At 40.1% G+C, this 24,130-nt stretch overlaps 1 protein-coding gene across 14 annotated transcripts in view; it reads left to right on the top strand.

The window, feature by feature from the left end:
• Positions 1 to 24,130, top strand: part of magi2a (membrane associated guanylate kinase, WW and PDZ domain containing 2a) — a 251,791-nt gene that overhangs the window by 36,759 nt on the left and 190,902 nt on the right. For 12 of the 14 annotated variants that reach the window (XM_069909259.1, XM_069909257.1, XM_069909254.1 and 9 more), the window contains one exon: positions 16,511 to 16,627. The exons of 1 other annotated variant lie outside the window; for it this stretch is intronic. In XM_069909259.1, coding sequence (XP_069765360.1) covers positions 16,511 to 16,627 — 117 coding nt within the window. Of the gene's footprint in view, positions 1 to 15,872; positions 16,281 to 16,510; positions 16,628 to 24,130 lie in introns of those variants that run through there. One more of the 14 variants, XM_069909262.1, reaches the window with a different exon arrangement.

Raw genomic sequence — 24,130 nt, 5'->3', positions numbered from 1 at the left:
GGTACCTATGGAAACTTGAAGGATTGGTAGGAACATCTCCATGATTTCCGTCAGTACCATAGCATCACAGGGATGTGTTCTACTTACTTCATACCTACGACTATGTGGCTCACTATGACAATAACGCCATCTACAAATTTGCCAACAATACAACATTAGTGCATTGCATAAAGAATGGTGATTAGTCAGTATACAAGAGGGAGATTGAAAACTTGGCTGAATGGTGCACTAACAACAACCTTGCACTCAATGTCACCAAAACTAAGGAGCTGATTATTGACTTCAGGGAAACGAAAGCCAGAGGTATACAATCCAATAATTATTGAGGGATCAGATGTGGAAAAGGAGAGCAAATTTAAGTTCTTGGGAGTTACTATGTCAGAGGATCTTTCCTGGACCCAACACACTAATGGCATTATGAAGAAAGCATGTCAGTGCCTCTACTTTTTCAAGTGTTTGCAGAGGTTTGGTATGACACCAGAAACCCTGGCAAATTTCAACAGATGTGTGGTTGAAAGTGTGCTGACTGTCTGCATCGTGGTCTGGCATGGGGACACCAATACCTCTAAAAGATAGTGGACACAGTCCGGGACATCACAGGCAAAACCCTCCCCAATCTCAAGAAAATCTACAGGGAATGCTGCCATCGGAGAGTAGCAGCAATCATCAAGGATTCACACCACCCGGCACATGCTCTGTTCTCACTGCTGCCATCAGGAAAGAGGTATAGGTGCCACGAGACTCGCACCACCAGGTTCAGGAACAGCTGCTACCCCTCCACCATCAGACTCCTCAAAACTTAATCAGTGACTTATTTAAGGACTTGTACAATTTTTAAAAATTCTCTTTGTAATGCCCAGTCAGATTGTTTATATTCATTATTTGCTGTATTTATTTGTTTACAAGTATACACTCAGTAGTTTTCTTTTGCACTACCAATAGTGGTAAATCTGCCCCACTCACAGGAAAAAAAAGAAACAAAAAATGCAATGTCATGTATGTGCTCTGGCTATAAATCTGAATCTTATTGATGACTGCATTGATACTACGGAATTTAAAAAAAAAAATCTTCACTTTGCTGCCTATTTCCAATGTTCTCACATTCATTTCTGATCATTCCTTTTCTTGAGATCTCAGTCTCTATCTTGGGGATGGCTTGGTGACTGATGTCCATTGTAAGCCCACACTCGTTTTGACGAAGTCTTCATATAAGAATTCTATTGCATTCTCCCAATTTATCTATCCATCACATCTGCTTTGATGACGAGAATTTTCTCATAATGGTTGTAATAATGTCTTTCCCTTTACCATCATTGATGGGGCTCTCACCAACATCTTGTACTGTGGTAATAACCTTGCTCCTGTATTTGATATCTTGACTGATGAAAACAAGAGTGTCAAATTCTTGACTACCCTTTTATTCTGTGTCACTTCTTTCATGGAACTACAAACCTGTACCCCTAGGTCTCCTCAGGGTCTTGCATTTCATTGTAGTCCTTCCTTGGTTTAATTTACTAAAGTTAATCTCAGATAACATTCTTCACTATCCACTATGCCACCAATTTTGGTATCACCTGCTAACTGTCTTGTCATCTATGTTGTTAATATAGTTGATAATCAACAGTAGATTCAGCACTGATTCCTGTTAACATGCCACTGGTCACAAGCCTCTGACCTGAATAACAACTGCCCTCTTATTCCTACCATTAAGCTAATTCCTCTAGATGCTCTTGTTTCCTTCCATTCTCCAAAATCTACAGGGTTGTAGTTTAATTTGGGTGTAATTGGGTGAGATGAGTTTAAACAGACAGAATCAGCTTCTATCATGTTGATTTAAAAAAAATTTAAACCCTCCGGTGACCCAGGTTCAATCCTGACCTCCAAAATTATGTTGAACTTTGACAACTTTGGTTTCCTTTGAGATTTCTCGTTTCCTCTCTGTCTAAATGGATAGATTGATAGGTTTATTGGCCTCTGCTGGACCGATGACTGGTGGAATGTGTGCGCGTGCGCACGTGTGCATGGGGGGGGGGGAGGAGAGTTGAGGGAATGTGGAGAAAATAAAATGGGACTTGTTAGGCTAAAAGGAAATTACCATGCCATAATCCATAAGATCAAGTGGCTAGAATTATTTTTGGGTCTTGGGGTTTTATCCTCTTATTGAATTATGTTTAAAGAATGCACATTAAACAAAGATGCAAAATGAATGTTGAATGCAAACTAGTAATATTAAAAAAAAATAGGTGTTTAAATCAATTAAAACAGTGACAGTAAAACCCTGTTATCCGGCAACTATGGGGATTAGTAGATGCCAGATAAGTGAAATTTCTGGTTGCTTGAGATTGCGTGTTGTGTGATTGGTGAGTGGCGAGCCAATTTTAAACAAATTTTTTAAAACTTATTTATTTTCCGCATTTTTTTTTGAGGCTGTCAGTTACTTGAATTCTGGATAATGTGTTATTCTGTATGCGGCTATCACCTTGTTTTGCCTGCCAGTCCATATTAAAAATCTTGCATGTTGCTTTAATTTCTGTGAGTACCAATCCACAATGATGTTCCTTATTGGCTCCTGAACTGAGGAGTAATTAAGAGTCAAATACATCGGTGGCCTAGATTCAGTATAGGTTGGACTAATTAAAGACAGCCAGTTTCCTTCCCTGAAGAACATTAGTGAACTGAATGGATTTTCTATGTTTCCACTTTTTCTTCTGATATAGAATGTCGATATTGGGCCTTGTGAGACTACCAATTCACAGAGCAATCCACGTGTCCCACTGATTTTCCCTGTAATCTACCCTCATATTCTGATCAGTTTTTACAGCAATACAGTGGTTTCATAATTAACATTTCTGTGACCATCCTTTCCATTAATATAATTGCTTGAATTTATATTCACAGCTGTAACATAAATGCTGAAACAATAATGGGATTGAAACTCTGGATCAGAGAATACCAGCAGTTATACTACTGTGTCCATTTATATCTTTCATTTCAAAATGAATTAACCCAATAGCAAATGAAAAGTAACAATTAAGATTTTAAAAATGCATCTACAAGTCCTATCTTTTTTAAGTACAAATGGATGCATTCTGTTTGGATTGTAGGACCAAAATTGTGTTCTGTAGCCAGAAATGGGGGTTCCAGTATTGGTAAAAAGGAAAATGTTAGCAAAAATACTACAGCTTGACAAAGGTTGATACAACAGTATTGAGTTAAAGAGGGATTCCAGGGCCTATGAAACAATTGTGGATCTGCTGAACCATATGCTAACAAAGCTTGGAGAGAATACTGCACCTTGTTATACAAATAAATAATCTAGGAGTATAGTTCAGATTTGCGGAGGGTACAAAATTGGCATTGTAGTAAGTTGTAATTTGGAGAGTTGCAGACATCAGGAGGGCATGAATAGGATAGTGAAATGGGTGTTATACTTGGAGAAAACTAGAGAGGAGAGAGGGATGAGTATATCTTGCAACCCTGAGGGGTGCAGGATCAGAGGGAATCTGGGAGTGTGTTGTTGGAAATATTATAAAAAAGGACACCAAACATTTTTTTCAGATATTCAAAGGGTAAAAGAGGCAAGCATAGGCATCAGACCACTGGATAATGATGGTAGAGAGGTGGTAATGGGGAATGAAGAAATGGTGGATGAACTGAATAGATATTTTGCATCAATCTTCACTGTGGAAGACACCAGTGACATGCCAGAAATTCGAGAGAGTCAGGAGCAGAAGTGAGTGTAGTTGCTATTACTAAACAGAAAGTGCTTGGGAAGCTGAAGAGACTGAAGGTGGTTAACCAGATGGATGATACGCCTGGAATCTGAAGGAGGAAGCTGCAAAAATGTGGATGCAATAGTAGTTATCTTTCAAGAATCACTAGAGTCAGGAGTAGTTCTAGATACCTGGAAATTTGCAAATGTCACTCTACTATTTAAGAAGGCAGAGAGGCCAAAGACAGGAAATTGCAAGGATGTAATGTGAAGGCTTTATAAAATGTTGATTAGACCTACTTTTGGAGTTTTGTGAGCAGTTTTGGACCCCATGTGTAAGGAAGGATGTGCTGCACTGGAGAGAGTCCAAAGGAGGTCTACAAAAAAAGATACTGGGGATGGGAAGGTTAATGTACAAGCATTTGAAGTCACTTGCTAGAGTTTAGCAGAATGAGGGACCTTCTTGAAAGGCCTGAATAGAGTGCACATGAAGAAGATGTTCCCAAGGGTGGGAGAGTCTAGGATCGAGGACACAAACTTGACATCAAAAGACGTCTCTTTAGAAAAGAGATGAAAAGTTTCTTCAGACAGCGAGTGGTAAATTTGTGGAATTTGTTGCCACAGATTGCTGTGGAGGATGTCATTGGTTATGCAGGTATTTAAAGCGGAAGTTAATAGGTTCTTGATTGTTTCGGCTGTCAAAGGATATGGGGCGAAGGCAGGAGAGTGGGATCGAAAGGAAAAAAACATACTTCAGCCATGATTTGAATGGCAGAGCAGACTCAGTGGGTCAAATAGTCTAATTCTTCTCCTATGTCTTACGGAAATGTACTTTCCAAATAAACTTGGGAATGCAGAAGAATAAACAAATTTGTAGCATATGTTGATTTAATAAAATTATTTTGTATTATTTATTTAGGACATTTTAAATGTACTGAAGTATGGAATCTCTCATTGTGACTCCTCGCCTATTGCTTTGATTAACATGCACTGCAAATTGATAGCAGTATAAATTGATAACAGTGTTATTACCAAGTTAACTGGGATATTGCTGAACAATGAAAATAAACACCATCTTTCTCAAAGACACAGAGAGTAAGGTACTGAAATAGAAAATGTATGACAAACAACAGTGGTCCTAGCAACGATCAATGCTGAACACCACTGGTTGCAAATTTCCAGTCAGAAAAGTACCATTTGAACTGGCTCATGGAATTGAACATTGTGCAAATTTCAAGAATATAGTGCCTTTCACTCTGTCTTGAGGAACTGTGGCAACTATGCCCTGGTGCTGTTTGACATTGCCATCTTCCTTTGTACGAGATGTATCTTCAACTAGTGGACAGTTTTTCTCATGATTCTGACCGGGTTCCTTGATGCCATACATGGTCCAAATGTGCCTAGGCATTGAGAGAATCCTGTTCTGATGGCTGATCTAATGTATAGTATGTCATTCATAGTAATATTAATGTCCCTCTCCTTTGAGCATTAGTTAAACTTTGTAAAATTCTGAAATTATAAATCATCAGTTTTAAGTTTTATTAATTATGTTGTATGTGTTTATGACAAATAAAATCTAACTATAAATATAAATATATAGGGCTGTTTTTCTACTTCTACATAAACATAATTTACTTCAAAGATGTTATGCATAGACTGATGCTGAATCTATTTTCCCTCAAAAGACTGAGAAAATATTTGTATTGAATCAAAAGAATTAGTGGATTTCACCCTTCAATGTTGCATGCTTTCTGTAATCTTATAAAGACTATTCCATTCCCAGTTTTAAAATATTTGCTTTTGGAGGCTACACAGTCTTCAATCTGGAAAAAAAAAATATGTACTTTTAACTAAATTAATCTCAGCATTTAATGCACTGAATTGAGATTGATGGAAAATCAAATGAATCACACCAGGAATCAATCAGGAAAAGTCACAAAAAGCAGTGCTAATTGAGATTGAACAAGTGTCTGGCTTTTATTGCTCTTGAGAGAAATTGTTATCTCAAAGCAGTTAGTTACACCTGGGAAAAATATATGCACTTGCTGTATCATGTTTAATGCTTCACAGCCTTGAGTTCATTACCTTGCATTGAGTTTAATGTGAAGCTTCTTGATTGGACAAATTCATTTATCATCTGAAGTGGACAATTTTTACTCAAGAATATACAGTAATTTACAACTGTCCTTCCACTGCAAGACATTTGACAAGGTCCCTCATGAGAGACTCATCCAGATAGTCATGAGTCATGGAATAAGTATGGATAAATAATTGCTCTTTGTGATTTTTGTAAATTACCTGGATGAAGGAGTAGAATGAAGGGTCAGTTTGTGGATGTCACCAAGGTTGGAGGAGTTGTGGATGGAGCTGAAGGTTGTTGAAGTTTACAAGAGGATATAGGCAGGATGCAGAGTTGGGCAGAAAAGTGGCAGATGGAGTTCAATCTGGATAAGTGTGAAGTGATGCATTTTGGAAGGACTAACAGAAGGGCAAGTACAAAGTTAATGGTCACTTACTTAAGAGTGTAGATGAACAGAGGGACCTTGGGGTGCAAATCCAGACATCCCTCAACGTCGCCACACAGGTTGATAGGATAGTTAAGAAGGCCTATGGGATGCTGGACTTCAATAATGGGGGATTGAATTCAGGAGTAGAGAGGTCATGTTACAACTCTACAATTCCTTGGTAAGACCACACATAGAGTATTGTGTTCAGTTCTGGTCACCTCATTATAGGAAGAATGCGGAAGATATGGAGAGGGTGCAGAGGAGATTTACTTGGATGCTGCCTGGATTGAAAAACAAGTCAAATGAGGCAAGGTTAGCAGAGCTGGGGCTTTTCATTTTGGAGCATAGAAGGATGAGAGGAGACTTAATAGGGTCCAAAAGATTAGGCAAGGTTAGCAGAGCTGGGACTTTTCATTTTGGAGCATAGAAGGATGAGAGAAGACTTAATAGGGTCTAAAAGATTATGAGAGGCATATATATAGGGAGGATGACCAACACCTGTTTCCTGGCAGGATCAGTAAACACCAAAGGGCATATGTACATAGTTAAGGGAGGGAAGTTTACGGGAAACATCAAGGGTAGGTTTTTTTTTAAACACAGAGTTGTGGGAGCTGCAATGCCTTGCCATGGATGGTGGTGGAGGCTGAAACATTGGGGGCATTTAAGTGACTCTTAGACACATGGATGAAAGTAAAATAGAGGGTTATGGGGTGGAGGGGTGTTTAGTACTTTTTTTTTAAGGAAGGAATATATGGGTTGGCACAACATCGAGAGCTGAAGGGCCTGTACTGTGCAGTATTGTTCTATGCTTTCAGCTAGTTGACCTTTGGATCAAAAATTGTATGAATTTGAAATAACAGGATTAATTTGTTCATGTAGAATTAATCTCAGGATTAATAATCGCTAAATAATTTTTGTAACAGCACCTAACATTCCAGAAAGCTGGCAACAGAAACATTTGATTTTAACAACTCGCTCTTAACTAAAGAAGGGAAGCAAATAAAGCTGATAAAAAGATGCAGATTTCTGAGCAATAATTACTAAAGCAGATGGTTCTCACCAATTTGCTAAATATTATAAATACCTGATGATACTGTGCTGCGAGAATGAAAAAGAAATGCAGGGCACTATGAAGTAGGCTAAAACATTTAACTCTTACGAGCATTGAATAGGATTTAAAGTCATTTTGGAAGTAATGCAAAGCTAACATAATCCCAGAAAAGGCAAGGGCTCCTTGTTTTTCAGTCGTTGAGCATTCCTAAACATGAAGTTAAAAGAATATAAAGTTATCAGGAACTGGGAAAATATGGAAGCAACTAAGGGAAACAACATAAACAATCTGAGGTGCAATGAGGAACTACGAGAAAAAGGCTACAAAACATGCAAATTGAACTTTGTTCCTTTTGAATTTGCTCGGAGGATTCAGATACCTTGACGCACAATATATTCCATTAACTTAAATTGATGTCCCTTTCTATCTTTTTTCATTAGTAATAGTTATTTTTCAAATATTCAAGTCAAGGTCCATCTATTTCCCCAGGTCTTTGAACCACGTCTTTCACTGTACTGCAGGAATAGACAGTGTTTGATAATCACTGAGGAGGAGATGTTGTTTCCAATTCATTACTGACTATGGTCTTCCAATGAAGAGGTTTGGATCTGGAGCTCAGGTTGTCAATGGTTTGGACTGGACTCTGGGTGGCTGCAGAAGCACTGGATGCAAATCTACAGACACTCGGTGACTCTGGGGGGGAGGGGGGGACTCTCTTTTACTTCTCTTTCTCTGACTATAAAATGTAGGAGGCGCTTAGGTAATTTCTTCCAATGGCAAATCTGTCTGCCTTGCAGCAGGCAAAAGGGAATTTCATGCAATAGGATACTGTTTTATTACCATGACAATAAATTGAATCTTGAATCTATATTTCACAGACCCCCCCCCAGGGGAGTGGGGGGTGGGGTCGTTGGCCATGCTGAGGACCACATTGGACGATTATGTGAAGGTCTCAAGGTATAAGATAAATCTGGACAAAAGTGAAATTATGTCTTTGACAAGCAGGAATTATAGACAATATCAACAGGGAAGTCAACTTAAATGGCCGCAAGAAGGCATTAAATATCTGGAGATAAAAGTGGACAAAGACTTATGTAACTTATACAAACTTAATTATCTCCCTTTGCTCCGGAAGATTGAGGAAGACCTTGATAGATTGAGGACTCTGCCCATAACACTGCTGGGCAGAGTTAACTCTGCCAGAATGAAGGTGATGCCAAGGCTCTTTTTCAATTGTTACCCATTTTATGGCCCAGGACTTTTTTAAGAGGATCAGCAAATATGTCAAAGTCCCCATGGAATGGTAAAGAGGCTAGAATCTCCATGAAAAAGTTGATGTGGGACTATAATTTGGGGGGGGGGGTTTAAAATTACCTGCTTTCAAAACATATTACTGGGCAGCCCAGGCAAGGTCTATCACCTCAGTCTTTGAGGGAGAGGGTCTCCTCTCATGGGCACAAATAGGACTACATATTATAGGTGAAAGGATAGCAGGAGAATTCATACATCAGTAGGACGCCAAATTATTCTCAAAGAAAACAGATAATCCCATATTAAAGCACGTACTTTAGACATGGAAAAGAATAAAGCGGTGTATTGGATGGAAAAAGGTGGGGATATCTCCCAAAATGCCTTTGACCCAGAATACTTTAATACCCTTGACTCTGGGTAATAAAATCCTGGATACCTGGTGCCAGAAGGGGATCAAATGTATTGAGGATTGTTAAGCAAGGGCAGCTTATGTCATTCAAGCGGGTGAGGAACAAATATTATTTATCTAATAGAACATTCTTCTGCTATCTGCAAATAAGATCTTTCTTAAGGGAAAAATTGGGACAATCTATGACACTACCTAACTATGGTGACATTGAGATTCTAATTCAACAGGGGAATGAGTGTAAATTTATCTCAAAGGTACAATATTGGAAAAATATGGAAGAATATCAGGTTATAAAATAAATATTGTCGAGTGAGATAATGCCATTGAAGAATTTTTATTATGAAATATGTCAGAGAGGCAGTAGATTTAAATGGAAGACAGATGGAATCAAATATTTAGGAATAGTGACAATAATTTACAGAACTTCTATAAGTTTAATTACACTCTTTTAGAAAAAATAAGAAAGATTTACAGAAATGGAAAGACTTGGCAATTACTTTAGTGGGAAGAGTAAATTGTATTAAAATGAAGGTGATGCCAAGATGACAGTATTTTTTCAATTGTTGTCTTTTGCCCTACTGAAAAATTTATTTAAATGATTAAATAATTACATCAGGAAATTCCTATGGTAAACAAAGTGTTGAGAATTTCATAATCCCATGTTAGCTTTTCCATTGATTATAAGAAGTATAATTTATCAGCACAAGCAAGATTTTTTTCATTCTTCTTTGAAGAAGACAGTCCCCACTCTTGGATCAAATAGAATTGAATTCATTAAAAGAGGAGACAGTGAAGGACTTTATCTTTTGGGCAATTTTATTGAAATAAGCAATAAACTAACTAAATTTTAAATTTCATTTCTTAAAATAGCCTTAGCAGTGGCTAAGAAATGTATTGCCGTTACTTGGAAATTTGACTTCCTCTACATATAGCACGAAGGACTGCAGAGATGACTTGTAACACACCTATAGAAAAAAATTACAGAGAACTTAAAGAACAAATATGACATATTTGGCAGCCATATTTGGATCATATAGGGGCCCAATCATAATTAATAACTACAATAATAAAAAGGACAATAATAGATGCTGCTACAGTATAAATACAAGTAACTTCCCCTTTGATCATTCTTTTTATGGTCATCATAAATGTGAGCCCTGTCAGTGTGTGGATTTCTTTTGTGAAAAGGGAGGGGAGGGGGTTGTTTTTGTTTTTTTTTAAAAGAAAAATTTTTTTTGGAGTCAGAGAAGGAGTGTCCCTGCGAATGGCAGAAAGGGGAAGGTTCCATTATTGTCACGTAATACTACATTTAGGGAGAGGGAGGGAGCGCGCGAGCTGGCTGGGCCGTCCGAAAGATGGTGGAGAGAAGTGGCTGGTTGGTCTAATCAGGATTAGGGGTGGACGGTCGAAGGAGAAGTGGAACATGCCAGCAACACACGCCGTGGCTTGGCAAGGGCAAAGTGGTGGAGGTGGAGGAGAATGAGGAAGAGGCAGGGCGTCGGCCCAGACAGCGGCTGGCAGTCCGCAGGCCGCGGATTTCCAAGGAGCTCCAGTTAAATTGGCTGGCTGGCTGAGGGACTGGTGGTAAAGGGGTGGGGGTGGTTTGAATAAAATTATTTTTAAAAACATTTTTTAAAAAGTAATACTACATTTAGAATATAATATACATGAAATTCTTTAACTTTGTCTACTGTAAGGAAGATAGAGAGTCATCAGTTTGTACAGTAACCCTCACATAAACGAGGCCCCAGCGAGGAACAAACTCATGACCCCTAGTTTACAAGACTAGAGCTATCAGAGCCGATATGTCTGGCAGTGGGATCCCATAATAAGTGGTAGAAATGATGGATGATTGTATTTTGGATGAGGATGCTGGTGGGGTAGTAGGCAAAAACAAAGGGAATTGTGTCCTTGTTGTAAATGGGGGCCGAGGGGGCCAGGGCAAATGTGCAGGTAATGGGGGACATGCGGGTGAGGGCCGAGTTGATGATAGGTCATGTTTTTGAATAAAGAAATCATATAGGATGAACTCGCATGAAAGACCTCATCCTGGGGGCAAGTGGCCGAGACAGAGGAATTGTGACAAAAGAATGGGATCCTCACAGGGGGCCAAGTGTGAAGAGGTTTAGTTGAAGGAGTCTGTGGAAAATGACCATCAAGAGTGTCTCCTGAGATGTAGACCTAGATCGAGAAAGGGAAGAGTGTTGCTCAAGATGGACCAAGTGACTTTGAGGTCAGGGTGGGTTTATCACAGAGGGAGTGGTCCTTGTAGAAAATGGAGAGGGGAAGACGTGTCTGGTGGTCGGTTCAAGAAGTAGGTGACGGGAATTATGGAGGATGCAGAGGCTGGTGGGGTGGTAGTTTCTATCATGGAGGGAGCAATCCCTGAGGAAGGGTGAGAGGGGAAGATGCATCTGGTGGCTGGTGGCAGATTTGGTGGAGATATGTTGGTTGTGGAGACTGGTGGGGAGGTCATTTTTTATCACAGAGGGAGCCGTTCATGCTGTTTTTCAGCATCTGCAGACTTTCATGTTTCACTCCTATAGGTTTTTTCATATATTTTCAGCACTCATTAAAATTTCTCAATAGACTAAAACTCTGGTGAAAGCATATGCATGGTGAACATAATATCAGAATGTGACTGTCTCAGTTGTCACATTCCATAGAGGTTTCTCTCCCAGAATCTTACTGAGACTTTCTGCATTTACATGAGAAATGAAAAAAAAAGTGAATGAACCAGTCTGATACATAAGTATCAATTAGATTTGAGTTTGATGGTGTCAGCAATTATAACATCTGCTAACTGTGAAGTCAAGTGTATGGTGAGATGTTAAGGATAAATTTGGATTAATTGGGAATTCAATTTCCCTCTGCACTTCCACAACACCACACAAATACTGCATTAAAATGATACACAGCAGTTAGTTTTTGTATATTGTTTTCTATACCTACTTCATCTGTAATTTTTAGATTAAGAATTAACTATCAACGATAAAGTTGGACTTGTTCATTCCAATGTAAATAAACTGTTATTGGAATATTAACGTTCACCATAATGAACTCTCCTGGACTGAAAAAATAATATGTCTCCATAAAAATGATCACCTTCACAAGGTTTTTTATAAATTAGGATGCAAGAGGCTTCATTTGCTGGAATCTGGAGGCTAAAATAAATGGGTGGAGGAACTCAGCATCCCAATTTAGCATCCAGGTCTGGCAGCATTAATTTGTGGGGGGGGAGGGGGAGAAATTGTCAGCATTTCAAGTCAAGAATCTGCATCTGGACTGAGTGGAGCAGGAAAGCAGCAGAAGAGAGCAGTGATAGAGGGTCTCACAGAACACCCATCTAACAGAGAAACCTCTTCACAGACTGCATGCCTTAAAGAGACCATAGTAAAATGGAGACATGACACTGAAACTGCTGGCACCTGGGGCAGAAAACAAATGGCTGGAGGAGCTCAGTGGATCAGGCAGCATCTGTCAAGGGTGGGTGGGGGTGGGGGGAGGGGTGGAATTGTGAATGCTTCAGGTTGAGACCCTGTATCAGAACTGAGAGTAGAGGAAAAAGAGCAGTAAAAACCACAGGGAGTAGTGACAGGAATTGTTTGCTTCACATAACCTGGGCTGAAGTAAATTAAAGTGTAAAATATCATGCTTTTAGGTGAATTTTTGAGGTGGAGAAATGGGTGTAACTTAAATCGAGTATTTGGTTCAATAATTTTCCTGCAGACTCGTGTGGAAATGCACTGCTCGTGTTCAAGTTTTGTTTAATTCTGGCTGACTCTATTCAAAGACTTCCCCAATTCTAAACAGTAATACTGCTGAGAAAAGTTGAAGCATGTGCACATACTTAGATATGAGATGCTGATCCTACCAACTTAAGAATAAATTTAAAATGTGAGTCAGTAAGGGTCAGAGCTTGGAGGATGCCAATCGATGGAGGAAAGGTTTTGTGTCACTCTGCAGATTGCTGTGCTTCAAACAAACTATTGCTATGTAAAGAGCAGGCCTAACTCAGTCAAGAACTTGCAGAGATCTGCTTGTCCACTGGTGAGCTCCTCTTTTTCACAGGAGCTAAAATATGCGGAGTCTTGCTCCAATTTCTGTCAGATTGGCAGAAGGAGAATGCATATTACTCGTTATCATGTGCACAAATAACATGATGAAATGATACTTGCGTGAGAGTGATCCAGAACCTACAGTAACTACCTGATCCAGATTACAGATGGACAGGACTTCCACTCGAAATTAGCACAATAAAGATGAAGCATGTGCAAACAAAAAAAGTATGCACATTTTATGTATAAAGCAAGCACAAACTGATGTACTTTTTGTTGTCTCCGATTTAACTTGTTTCTAATATTGATAATGATCAGATAATCTGTATTAATCATGTTGTTTGGAGAATTAATATTGTCATGGACACAACATAACTGCAATAAATAATGTTATGATACAGCTTCCCAATAATAATACCTCTTTGGATGATCTCCCCTCCCCAGTATATTTCTGAAGTGATATTTAAATCCACTATTTTCTTAGTCAACCGAACAAAAACAGACAGCGACTGATCCTGCATTTGTTGCCAGAAGACAAAGGAAGGGGTGCACAGAAGAGGGCTGTGAAAGAGCTGGAAAACGTGCTGAAAGCCTGAAATACTTCAAGCACAGGGTGTGGAATTATCAATTAGTGATGTTGCTATTTAGTTTAAGGATGGTGAACATTTTAGGTTTTACAGAGTAGTTCAAAGGCCGCAATGACTCGATTTTAAAAAGTACTTCATAGGTCATAAAAAGCTCTGAGGATCTGATATGGGATTTAGAATATGAAGTTCTATATTTTTTCTTTAAGTTGGACTTTTGTTCATCACATCCTTTTATTTTCACAGTGAAAGAGTATGTATTAACACAATGAATAGGAGCAGGTGAAACCATTTGTTCCCTCAAACCTGTTTTGCTATTGAATAAGATCATGGCTGATCCATCTCAAAAACCCCTTTCCTGCCTTGATGGTTAAATATCGATAACTATTTTGAATGCAATCAGCGACTAAACTCTCCAGTCCATCAGAGTAAAGAATTTCAATAAATCATCATTTGTGCTAATCTTTAAAGTTAAAATATTTAGTTATAAAATATATATTTCTTAGTAAAGTAAGTTATAGAGTTGAAAAATTGTATATATATTCTTAGTAAGTTAATTGTGGGCTGATACAGGGTCACACACATTTACAGGGAGATGTACACAGTTGCACTCAGAGAGAGAAAGAGTTCATTTTCAGAGTCAACCATGTCTGGAAAAACAAAGCCATAAAGCTGAAGAAGTGTTCTTAAATGAAACTCAAGAAATGCTTAAAGGCATTTGTGTTTACACCCAGCATTATGCTGACAGCTGATTCAATAAGAAGTTCTTTGAGTGACGTACTAGACTTTCTGGCATCTTAAACTAGATGAGTTCAGAGGTTGTTGTGGATATGGAGTCATTTTGAAGAAAGGCAGGAGGTTTTGCAAAAATGAAACTAAAACCAATTGTCAGAAAACCATCAAATGAGGGCAGAGAGACAGTTTGAAACCAGTTGGAAGAAACCAACAGTAGTCTCTGGAAAGAGAGGGAGATGCTGTTCTGTATTGTATCATCCTTATGATAGCAGATATACAACATGTGGCTTTTAAATAATTAAGACCACTCTGGCTGCCCTTTTAAGAAAAGTGAGGCAGCCTCATTTGTGTCCTGTTTGAAAAAGAAATAATTGGGAAGATCACAGTTCTGCAACCCTAACAAGATAGGGGGGCACTTGTGGAAAAACCTCAGAAGAAGAAATATCTCCCTGTAAGACAGTGCAGGAAGAGACTTGTGAGTTTAAAGAGCTAATGTTTAAAAGTGCTTCATCATTTCTTGTGAACTGCAATTTTAAAAGATCCTCAAGTTCAACAAGATGCTTGAAACTGGACTTTAAAAATTGACTTGTTCAGAATCAAGCTGAAACTGTAATGGTTTGAATTTAATCACACACATTTGCACATAGTACAGATAAATAAGAAATGTTGTTATTAATAGTTCAATAAAAATTATTATTTTGAATTTTCCATTGTTCTTCCTTTGTTAGTCCTCATAAGATTTATTAGTCGTTAACACCCTTTACAGGCTTCCAGTATTTTGTAGGTTTCAGAGAAATTATTCATTCTTCTGGACGCTTTGAGCCGATAGGGCCAAGTCCATTCGATCTCTCCTCACCTGACCAAGAATAAGCCAAGTGCAACTTTTCTGCACTGACTCTCGGGCCCAAAACGATCACCTTGATCGCCTTTGCGCAGCACCCTGCTGCGTTCCTCGAGCATTTTCCGTGCACCCCCTCTGCAGCAAGTCCCCCTTTAAAGGGGGAAATCGTAATCCACGCCGCCAAAGAGAGTACTTTTATGTGCAAATGGTCTTGACGTCTTCTTCATTTAAAAAAAAATCTTAGGGTTCAAAGATTGTCACAAAAGTATGGATTTATTAATCTGCTACTCTAGGTCTAGATGGGATGGGATGCAGTGGGTGGGGTGGGGGGGGACACGATCCCCAACCTAGTAGTTTCAGCCCAAGTAAGAATGTTAAACTCCGGTATCTAACAGCTTCAGAGAGTTGAGGGTGTCTGGAACGCCTTTGGGAGGTGGTGGTGGACCAGAAGAGACTTTGACAGAAAGGGTTTAGAATGGAAAGGTCGGCACTTTGCGGTCATGCTCTCGGTTGGATTAAGACAGCGAAGCGTTGAAAGTGGCGGACGGTCCGAACCCACCCCGTTCCCTCGAGGTGTGCATTTTGTTGGAGGCCACGTCTCGGCTGGGTTCGTGACATTTCACGCGTTCAGGCCTCGACCCAGCTGGACGTCACGGCCCATGGGAGTGATTGGCGCTGATGTCGGTTCCTGCCCGCCCGGCATTCTCACCGGCTGCCAGAAAGCTCCCGCCTCCCCCGGCGGCGGCGGCAGGACCTCGGCGCTTCACAGCCACTGGGGCTGCTCCCACGAGATCGACCGCTGCGGGTCTCCCGTCGCCCGCGCTGGGCAGGCTGCGGACAGGGCTACCGGGAGCGGCGAGGTGTGGCAGCCGTGCCTCGGAGAGAGGCAGGAGCGGGACCTGCCAGCCTGGACGATGGCTGGAACGTACCTTGGGGGTGCCTGGGCGTACAACTAACAGACCCGTTCGAGCTGCGCCCGGTGGAGTTGGCATGCATCCGCGAATTTAGAACGGCGAAGCAGCCGTAGTTTAGAGGAGAGCGGCTCCAGAGATGTAAAAGGCAACAAAGAATCAAACGTAGTTCTAGCTCCAACCATGCTGACGAGGTTCTGGGGGAGCTGGACTCCGGTCAGGTAAATGCACCGTCGCCTGGGCCATGCAGGAGATGATAGAACGGTTGAACTTCGCGTTCTTGTGCAAATGGCCAATTTGCTGTGCGAGGGAGGGGGTGGGATTTGATCAGCGGTGAACAGTCGGAACAGCTGAGGGTGTTTCTGTCGCCTTATTTTTTGGGGTTAACCCTGCACGGTGTTATTTTGCTCTCTCCCAGCAATACTAAGTGTGACTTGTCATCGTTTTGCAGGGGGCACCGTTGACAAGGACCTTCGACACTATCTCAATCTGCGGTTCCAAAAGGGCTCGGTGGACCACGAGCTCCAGCAGATTATCCGCGATAACCTGTACTTGAGGACCGTGCCATGTAAGTACCGCGCTCTCGCTCGCCTCCGGACCAGAACTGATGAGCCGGACTGGTCAACGACCACTCCTCAGGGCTCGTGTACATTTTAAATCGTGCATGTTGATCCCTTGCAGGCAGCAGTTCGCCCTGTGAGCGCTGGGCTCGATATTTTGGGTGTTTGAACTCTGAAATATAGGAGGGAAAATGATGGGACGGAAAGTATCTTCCATTTTTCTCAGAAGGGCTTATTTTCCCATCGAACCAGCTTTCCTTGGTCAAATGGGAATATGTTGTTTTTGAGACTTCGCGATCTGCCAGGCTTTAAAAATTCTTTTAAGAATCACGGAAATTCTAACTCGACATTGACTTGATGGCAAATTGGATACGTGGCCTCGGTGGTCGAAATGACTTGGAACGTCATTCAAAATGGGAATAAATTCCAGACCTCAAGGGTAAGATCTGGAGAATTGGACAGCATGGAGGATGGGCAGCTTTTAAGGTTGCATGCCAACATGAAGTGTTAGATCACAACCTGACGTGGACTTTCATTTGATGAAAGTAAATGCAAGATTGTGATGTGATGGTCGTTTTATTTTGCATTATTAGAAAACAACAAAGCAGTGCATTCCCATGACTAAACAATGATTGTAAGTCCTATTGAAGTGGCCTGAGAATTGGTTCTGAATATTTGAGCACATTCTTGGCAAGCTAATGATATTTGCAATTGATTTTTTTTTCCCCCAAGAGAAGTTCTTTGGAGGCTCTTAATTGCTATTCTTAATTGCTTATTGTGTGTTTAATTGCACTGAAGTGTGGACTCTTGCACCTTTTATGGGAGCACTCGTAAGGGTGAAATGGGTGGAATTCATACACTTAAGGAAAGCAAGGGAAGAAAATGGAGTGAATCAATATGCTAGAATAGAAGGAAAAGGGAGATGTCGGTCACCTGGTTCTTCTCATCCCCTCTACTGCTCGTTAAGATCATGAATGATCTTCTGTCTCAGTGATATTTTCCAGGTATTTGAGTTGGATCAGCCATGATCTTGTTCAATGGCAAAATAGGCTTAAGGGAACATATGGCTTACACTTAAGCCAATCCCTTGTGTGTCAATTCCCAATATAGAAAAGCACAGCAAAGGAACAGGTCCTTCAGCCACAATTTATGTGCCAAATTAAAATAAATTTCTTCTTCATGCATATGCTGCATTTGTTTCCAATCCTTGCAGGTTCACGTGTCCATATAAAGGCCTACTTTCATGTATGCTTCCACCACTGCCCTAAGTAGTCCCTTCAAGGCATCTAACACTGAGTTTTTTTTAAAAAAAAAGGACTTAACTCACACATGTCCTTGAAACTCCTCCCACGGCCCCCACCGCAAATTCCTGCCCTCTAATATTTAACACTTTAACCTTAGGAGATGGACACTGATTGTCTCTCCTATCTGTCATAATATAACAAGCTTCCATCAGGTTTCCCCTCTCCCTCCAATTCTGCAGAGAAAACTGCTCATGCTTTGCCCAACCTCCACTTTAGCTCTTAGATTTCAGATTTATTGCCTGAGTACATGTCATCACATACAACCCTGAGATTTCCTGTAGCTGAGGCAAAATTACCACTTATTGGTAGTGCAAAAAGACTGTACAGTGTATACATGTAAACAAATTAAAAACTGTAATCTGGTAATGAATATAAATAAACTGCAAAACAGAGAGAATAAAAAACATCAATAAAGTGCACAAGAAAGAGCCCTTGATTGAGTTTGTTGTTGAGGAGTCTGATGGTGGAGGGGTAGCAGCTCTTCCCGAACCTGGTGGTGTACATCTTGTGGCATCTATAGCTCTTTCCTGATGGCTGCAGTGAGAGCAGAGGGTGTGCTAAAAATGGATCTTTGATGATTGCTCTCCGATGGCAGCGTTCCCCGTAGATGTTCTTGATAATGGGAAGGATTTTGCCTGTGATGTCTTGGGCTGTGTCCACTGCTTTTTGGAGGGTTTTGCGCTCAGGGGTATTGGTGTCCCCGTACTAGACGGTGATGCAGCCGATCAGCAGACTTTCCACTGCACATCTGTAGAAATTTGCCAGGGTTTCTGGTGTTCTACTAAACCTCCGCAAGCTCCTGAGGAAGTAGAGCCGCTGATGTGGTTTCTTCGTGATGCCATTAATGTGTTGGGTCCAGGGAAGATCTGCAGGGTAGTGACTCAACCTCTCCATGTCTGATTTTTCTCCCCAGTGATCACTGGATTGTACATCTCTGGCATTCCCTTCCTGAACCCATACCCCCCTCATCCTGGAAGCATCCTAGTAAATCTATTCTCTTTCCACAACCTCTTCATCCTTGAGTGAGTTGACCTGAATACACACAATGTTCTAAGTGCAGCCTAACTCAAGTTTTATAAAGCTGCATTATAGCTTTCTTACTCTTGTACAATGCCCTGAAGGCAACCGTGCCATACACCTTCTTTCCCACTTACCTGTCTGCATGGACACTTTCCAGGAGCTTATGGTCTTGGACTCCCACCCCTACTCCTGCCCAGATTCTTTTGTACATCAAATCTTTGAAGAGTTCTGCCATGAAACCCTTTCATTTGACTTCCCACTGTGGAGCTCCTCATACTTGTGTGGTTTAAACCTCATCTGCTATTTCTTTGTCCGTATCTGTATCTTGTATACTCGAGTAATAGTGGATCCCGTGTAAAAGTCAGCTCCCCCTTCTCTTTGGCCCAAAAATTGTGGGTTTTTTTTCATATACCCTATGTAAAAGTCAACCAATTCTTGCCCCCCCCCCCCCACCTCCAACTATTTTTGGCCCCAGTCATCGATCCTTGTCCCCACCACTCCCCTACTGGAGCTTCCGAAGCCCTGACTCCATATTCTCACTTTTGCCACCCGCCAACTGAGCTCCTGATGCCTTGAATGATGCAGGTACTTACCACAGTCAAAAGTAGTATCAGTTTTAAAAATATTCCCCCCAAAAATAATTGGTCCCCAAAAGAGGACTATTACACAAATATATGCAGGTACATCCTGCTGTTTGCTTTGAATAGGTACCCTTCCACTACTCAACCAATCTTTATAACATCTGCAAACATGCTAACCCACCCATCTACATTTTCATTCAAGTCATATTGTTAGCCGGGATCCTAGCACAATCCCTGCAGAACATGAATCTCCAGCCAGAATAACACCTACCACAACTCTCTATCTTCATCGGCAAGGCAATTCTGATCCAAACTATCAATTCACCATGAATCCTGGTCCAGAAATCTTTTGAAAGATCATAATGATTGAGATTCCATTTCACTCTGAGATAGAAAATTCCAGAAGTTCATCACCCTTGAATGAAGAAATTTCTCTTAATTTCCATCCTAAAAGAGCTGACCTTATCCTCGAATTGTGCTTCCAGTCCTAAACTCTTCAGCCAGAGGATGCTTCCTCCCCTTATCAAGCTAGTTCTACTTCAATGAGCTCTCTCATTTGTCTAGTCTGTAAAGAATGTAATATCTTTCTAATCAACCTCCTTCTGTGGAAAACCTGTTATTACTGTTAAGTTTAATAGATTTTTCTACACCTTTTTTCTAAAAATTTTTTGGGTCTAGGAACAAAACTGCACACCATACTCTTGCTATGGTCTCACAAAGGCTCTATATAATTGCTACTTTCATACATCTCCTCCCATTAGCTACTTAACAACACTGTCACAGCTTATAGATCTTCTTACTTTTGTTGGTTTGGCTGATGCGGGAAAATGTATGCTTTGTGGTCTTAAATTTGGACACAAGTGACCGACTTTAAGAACATGATCTGAAGTACTTTTAGGATTTTATAATTAATGTAGTTGTATAAAATCTGCTGATATGATAACTTTAATTTGGAGTTGTAAACGATTGGAAGGAAGATTAAATGATGAACACTAAACTCATAATTTCTGTTATCAGGCTATCAAAATTTTAACATAAATTTCTTCGAGAATTAGTTCGCTGTGTATGGAATACACTCTTTGATCCATTTTTAATTTATTTGGTCATGGTAGGCAGACATTACTGGTGAAGCTGGTCTTTTATGTCATCACTCATTGTATTTAAACTAAAGAGGCAGTTAAGGGTCATCCATTTTGGTAAGTCTGGAGTGATGTATAAAGACTAGGTAATGCGAGTTGAAGGGCATTATTGAACCACAGTTGCCTGATATTAAAATAATAATAATTTAAAGCTTGAAACAGATGATAAATGGTGCTAATCAATGCTTGTCTATTGCTGGTTAGTTAAATATCTGTCATGAAAATGTTGGAAGCTGTTATTAAAAACAAAGTCAATGTGGCTTGAGAAAAGTTAATCGTGTTTGAACAATTTATAGGTGATCTCTGAATAAGTAATGAATTATGATTAAAGAGAAACCAGTGGACAGACTATTGCTTGATTTTTGAGGTGGCATTTATAAGGTGTGGCATCAAAGGTTATTGTGGAAAATAGACGCTAATCATGGAGAGACAATTAGCTAGTTGGCTAGCAGAGAGTAGATAAGAATTAGTCTCTAGGTGAAAAATGTACTGTAATGTGCCACAGGAATTGTTGTGGGATCTCAACTTTTTGCTCTTATTGGATCTGCCACAAAATATATGATTGCTAAATTTTGTGATGACGTAAAGATCGGTAGGCAAGTATGTTGTGAAGATGCGTAATAAATGAATGGATTAAGTCATCGTGGTTCTTAACCTTTTTCCTTCCCCTCGCATTCCACTTTAACTATTCCCTATGCCATCGGTGCTCTGTGATTAGTAAGGGATTACTTGAGGTGGCATGTGGGAGGAAAGGGAAGGTTGAGAATCACTGCTCTAGACCCAATTGTTACTGAAATATTTTGCTTGAGAAAAATTGTCATTGGCCCATTTCCTTTGCAGTTATGAAACTGTGCCCATAACGAGTCAATTAGATGCAATTAAAACAGTGGTTTTTTTCCACCCACATACTAATCCCCTACTAATCACAGAGCACCTGTGGCACAGGGAATACTTAAAGTGGTATGTAAGTGGAAAGAAAAAGGCTGAGAACCACTGCAGTGGAATCTAATGTGTGGGTGGGTGGGTGGGAATGTAAAATTGCAACATGCTGGACACTCCTTTGTCCAGATTGTGTCCTGATACTCCATTCAACTCCCTTGACTACGAGGTTTGAGTTGGCTTAAGAGACTCTAACATCACTGTTCTCAGCTACCCATCTTGCAATAATCTGGCAAATCACTATTGGGCAAGTAATTGCTACGGCCTGTACGAATATAATCTTCATATTGCATCATCATTGTGCAGGTAAAGAGGGGTATGTAGACTAATTCCTCTGGGTGGCTGTGATAAATGAATTATGATGGGCATTTATATTTTGTGCACCAATAATTGTGGTTGTTGCATAGAATATCAGAACCATGTACCAACCAAAAGAATGGAGAGAGTTAAAATTAGCATATAAAATATGAAGATAAACCAGGATGCCTTTGCCAACTTCAGGAAGGTCAGGGAACCTGTTAGATTGATCCAAGCCAAATATAGAACCTGTTGGCCAGCTAGTTAACAGTTGAAAAATAGAAACTAACAGACTAGAAGGAACTGTACTCTCATCTGCTGAAATGTTTTCTGCATCTCCCTGAACAGCTCTCAGTCCCAATATCCCTTGCTTTGAGTCAGCTGAGGGTGAAGTGACAGTTTTTAGAAAATAAAATATTAACACGACACCTTGAATTTGTAAAATCAAAGAAGACATGGAGCACAGACAGTACCAGTGGACTGGAAGAATGGAAAAGGAAAAAGATCTAGTAACATATTAAAGTAATATTTGAACGCAAAATTGGCAAAAATTACTACAGAAAGTAATACGGTTTATGTCTAGACATTCAGCCACATTGATTTCTTTCTTTCAAACAAGTTGAGAGTTTTCGCATCCTCTTTCACAAAACCGAACCAGAAACAGCCCATCTGGCTCTTTGAGTCTTCTGCATCATTCATTAAGATCATGGTTGATCTCCTACCTCAGTACTCTCCTCCTATACCTTGATTTCCTTGATGTCCAGAAATCTACTTGTTTCATCTTGTATTCGTATATGCGAGTTCTTGGACAACTCATGGATGAAGGAAAAGGTTCTTTAAAGTTGTTATAAGGAGCCCATGAGGTTTGCACACTTCCATTACAGATCTCTCATTGCAGCAGTCTCCTGATGTGTGTCAGCCCCTGGCTGGCAGCCAAGTATAATCAAACAGAAACTATGATCCTTAAGACATTGCTAATGACAATGCAAACATGATCACTATTATTACACAATTCACTTTTGTTTCAAATGAGCCCCACAATGACTGAGGGGTAGAGAGTTCCAAGCGTTTGCCACACTGAAGAAATTTCTTCACATCATGGTCCTAGCTGGCTTGCCACTTTTGTAAATCTGTGCCCCTTGAGGTAAATTCCTCAGCAAGAGATCATTATTTTTGAACCTGTCAAACCCTTTGAAAAGTTTGTAATCCTTGAAGTTAAAATGATCTTTTTTTTTTCCATCTCTCTTCCAGTTGAGCTATAGTGACTTCGACCTGAAATGTTAACTCTATTTTCCTCATCTGCTGAGAGCTTCCAGCATTTTCTTTTTTATACTAGTTTCACAACATCATTGGATTTTTGATTTCCTTTAAGGACTTTGCAAGCCTTATTGAGATGTTCTCTGATTCAAAAGTTTAGATCAAAATCAAAAAAAGGAGGGTTGAGAAAACTGGGCTTGTATACCTTAAAGTTTAGAATCTAAACTTGAGATAATACAGTCCCAGTTTTCTCAATTCTCGTGTGGAAAACTTGCCATTCCTGGAATCTACGCCGATAAGGTGGTCAAGCCTGCACGCAATGCTAATTTTTCTATAAGACTTCCCTACTGCTGTGTTCAAATCCTCTTAAAGGCTAAAATATCATTTGCTCTCTTGCTGCACTTGGTACATTGACCCTCAGTAACTATAAAAGAAACCTTTCAAGACCTCAAGGCTGTTTTTTTTTCTCTTAAAGTCTGTTATCTGCAAAGCTCCTCTCCCAATCATTACTTGCGATATGCCTTGTCTAATTAAGGACTTTAACGTGTGGATCAGTCCAGTCTTTTTCCATTTTATTTTGAAACTCATGGTATTATGGTCACTGTCCTAAAGTACTCTCCTACCTATTCTTTAGTCACCTTCTCTGCCATGTTTCCCAAGAGGAGGTCCAGTGTTGCATCCTCTCTACTCTGGCCACCAACATATGTTCGAGAAGATTCTCTCAGAAGCATTCAATATATTTTGCCTCGTGCAAGGTGTGGAACATTGAGCTAACAGTCTTGCCCCTCTCACAGCTACACTTCTATGGCTCTATTATCTCAGCCCCATCTGCCTAACTCTGGTGTGGGTTCATCTTCTTTGCCTGTCTGAGGGGAGTTTGCATATTTCTGTGCGATTGTGTGGTTGCTTCATATTCTTCCCATATTGGAAATATGTGAGGGATGGGAGATTAATTGAACATGGTAAATTACCCC

This window comes from Narcine bancroftii, chromosome 13, assembly GCF_036971445.1.
Source record: "Narcine bancroftii isolate sNarBan1 chromosome 13, sNarBan1.hap1, whole genome shotgun sequence".
Classification (NCBI taxonomy): Eukaryota; Metazoa; Chordata; class Chondrichthyes; order Torpediniformes; family Narcinidae; genus Narcine; species Narcine bancroftii.
The sequence above is the reverse complement of the archived record's forward strand: the minus strand, read 5'-3'. Positions and strand labels throughout refer to the sequence as shown.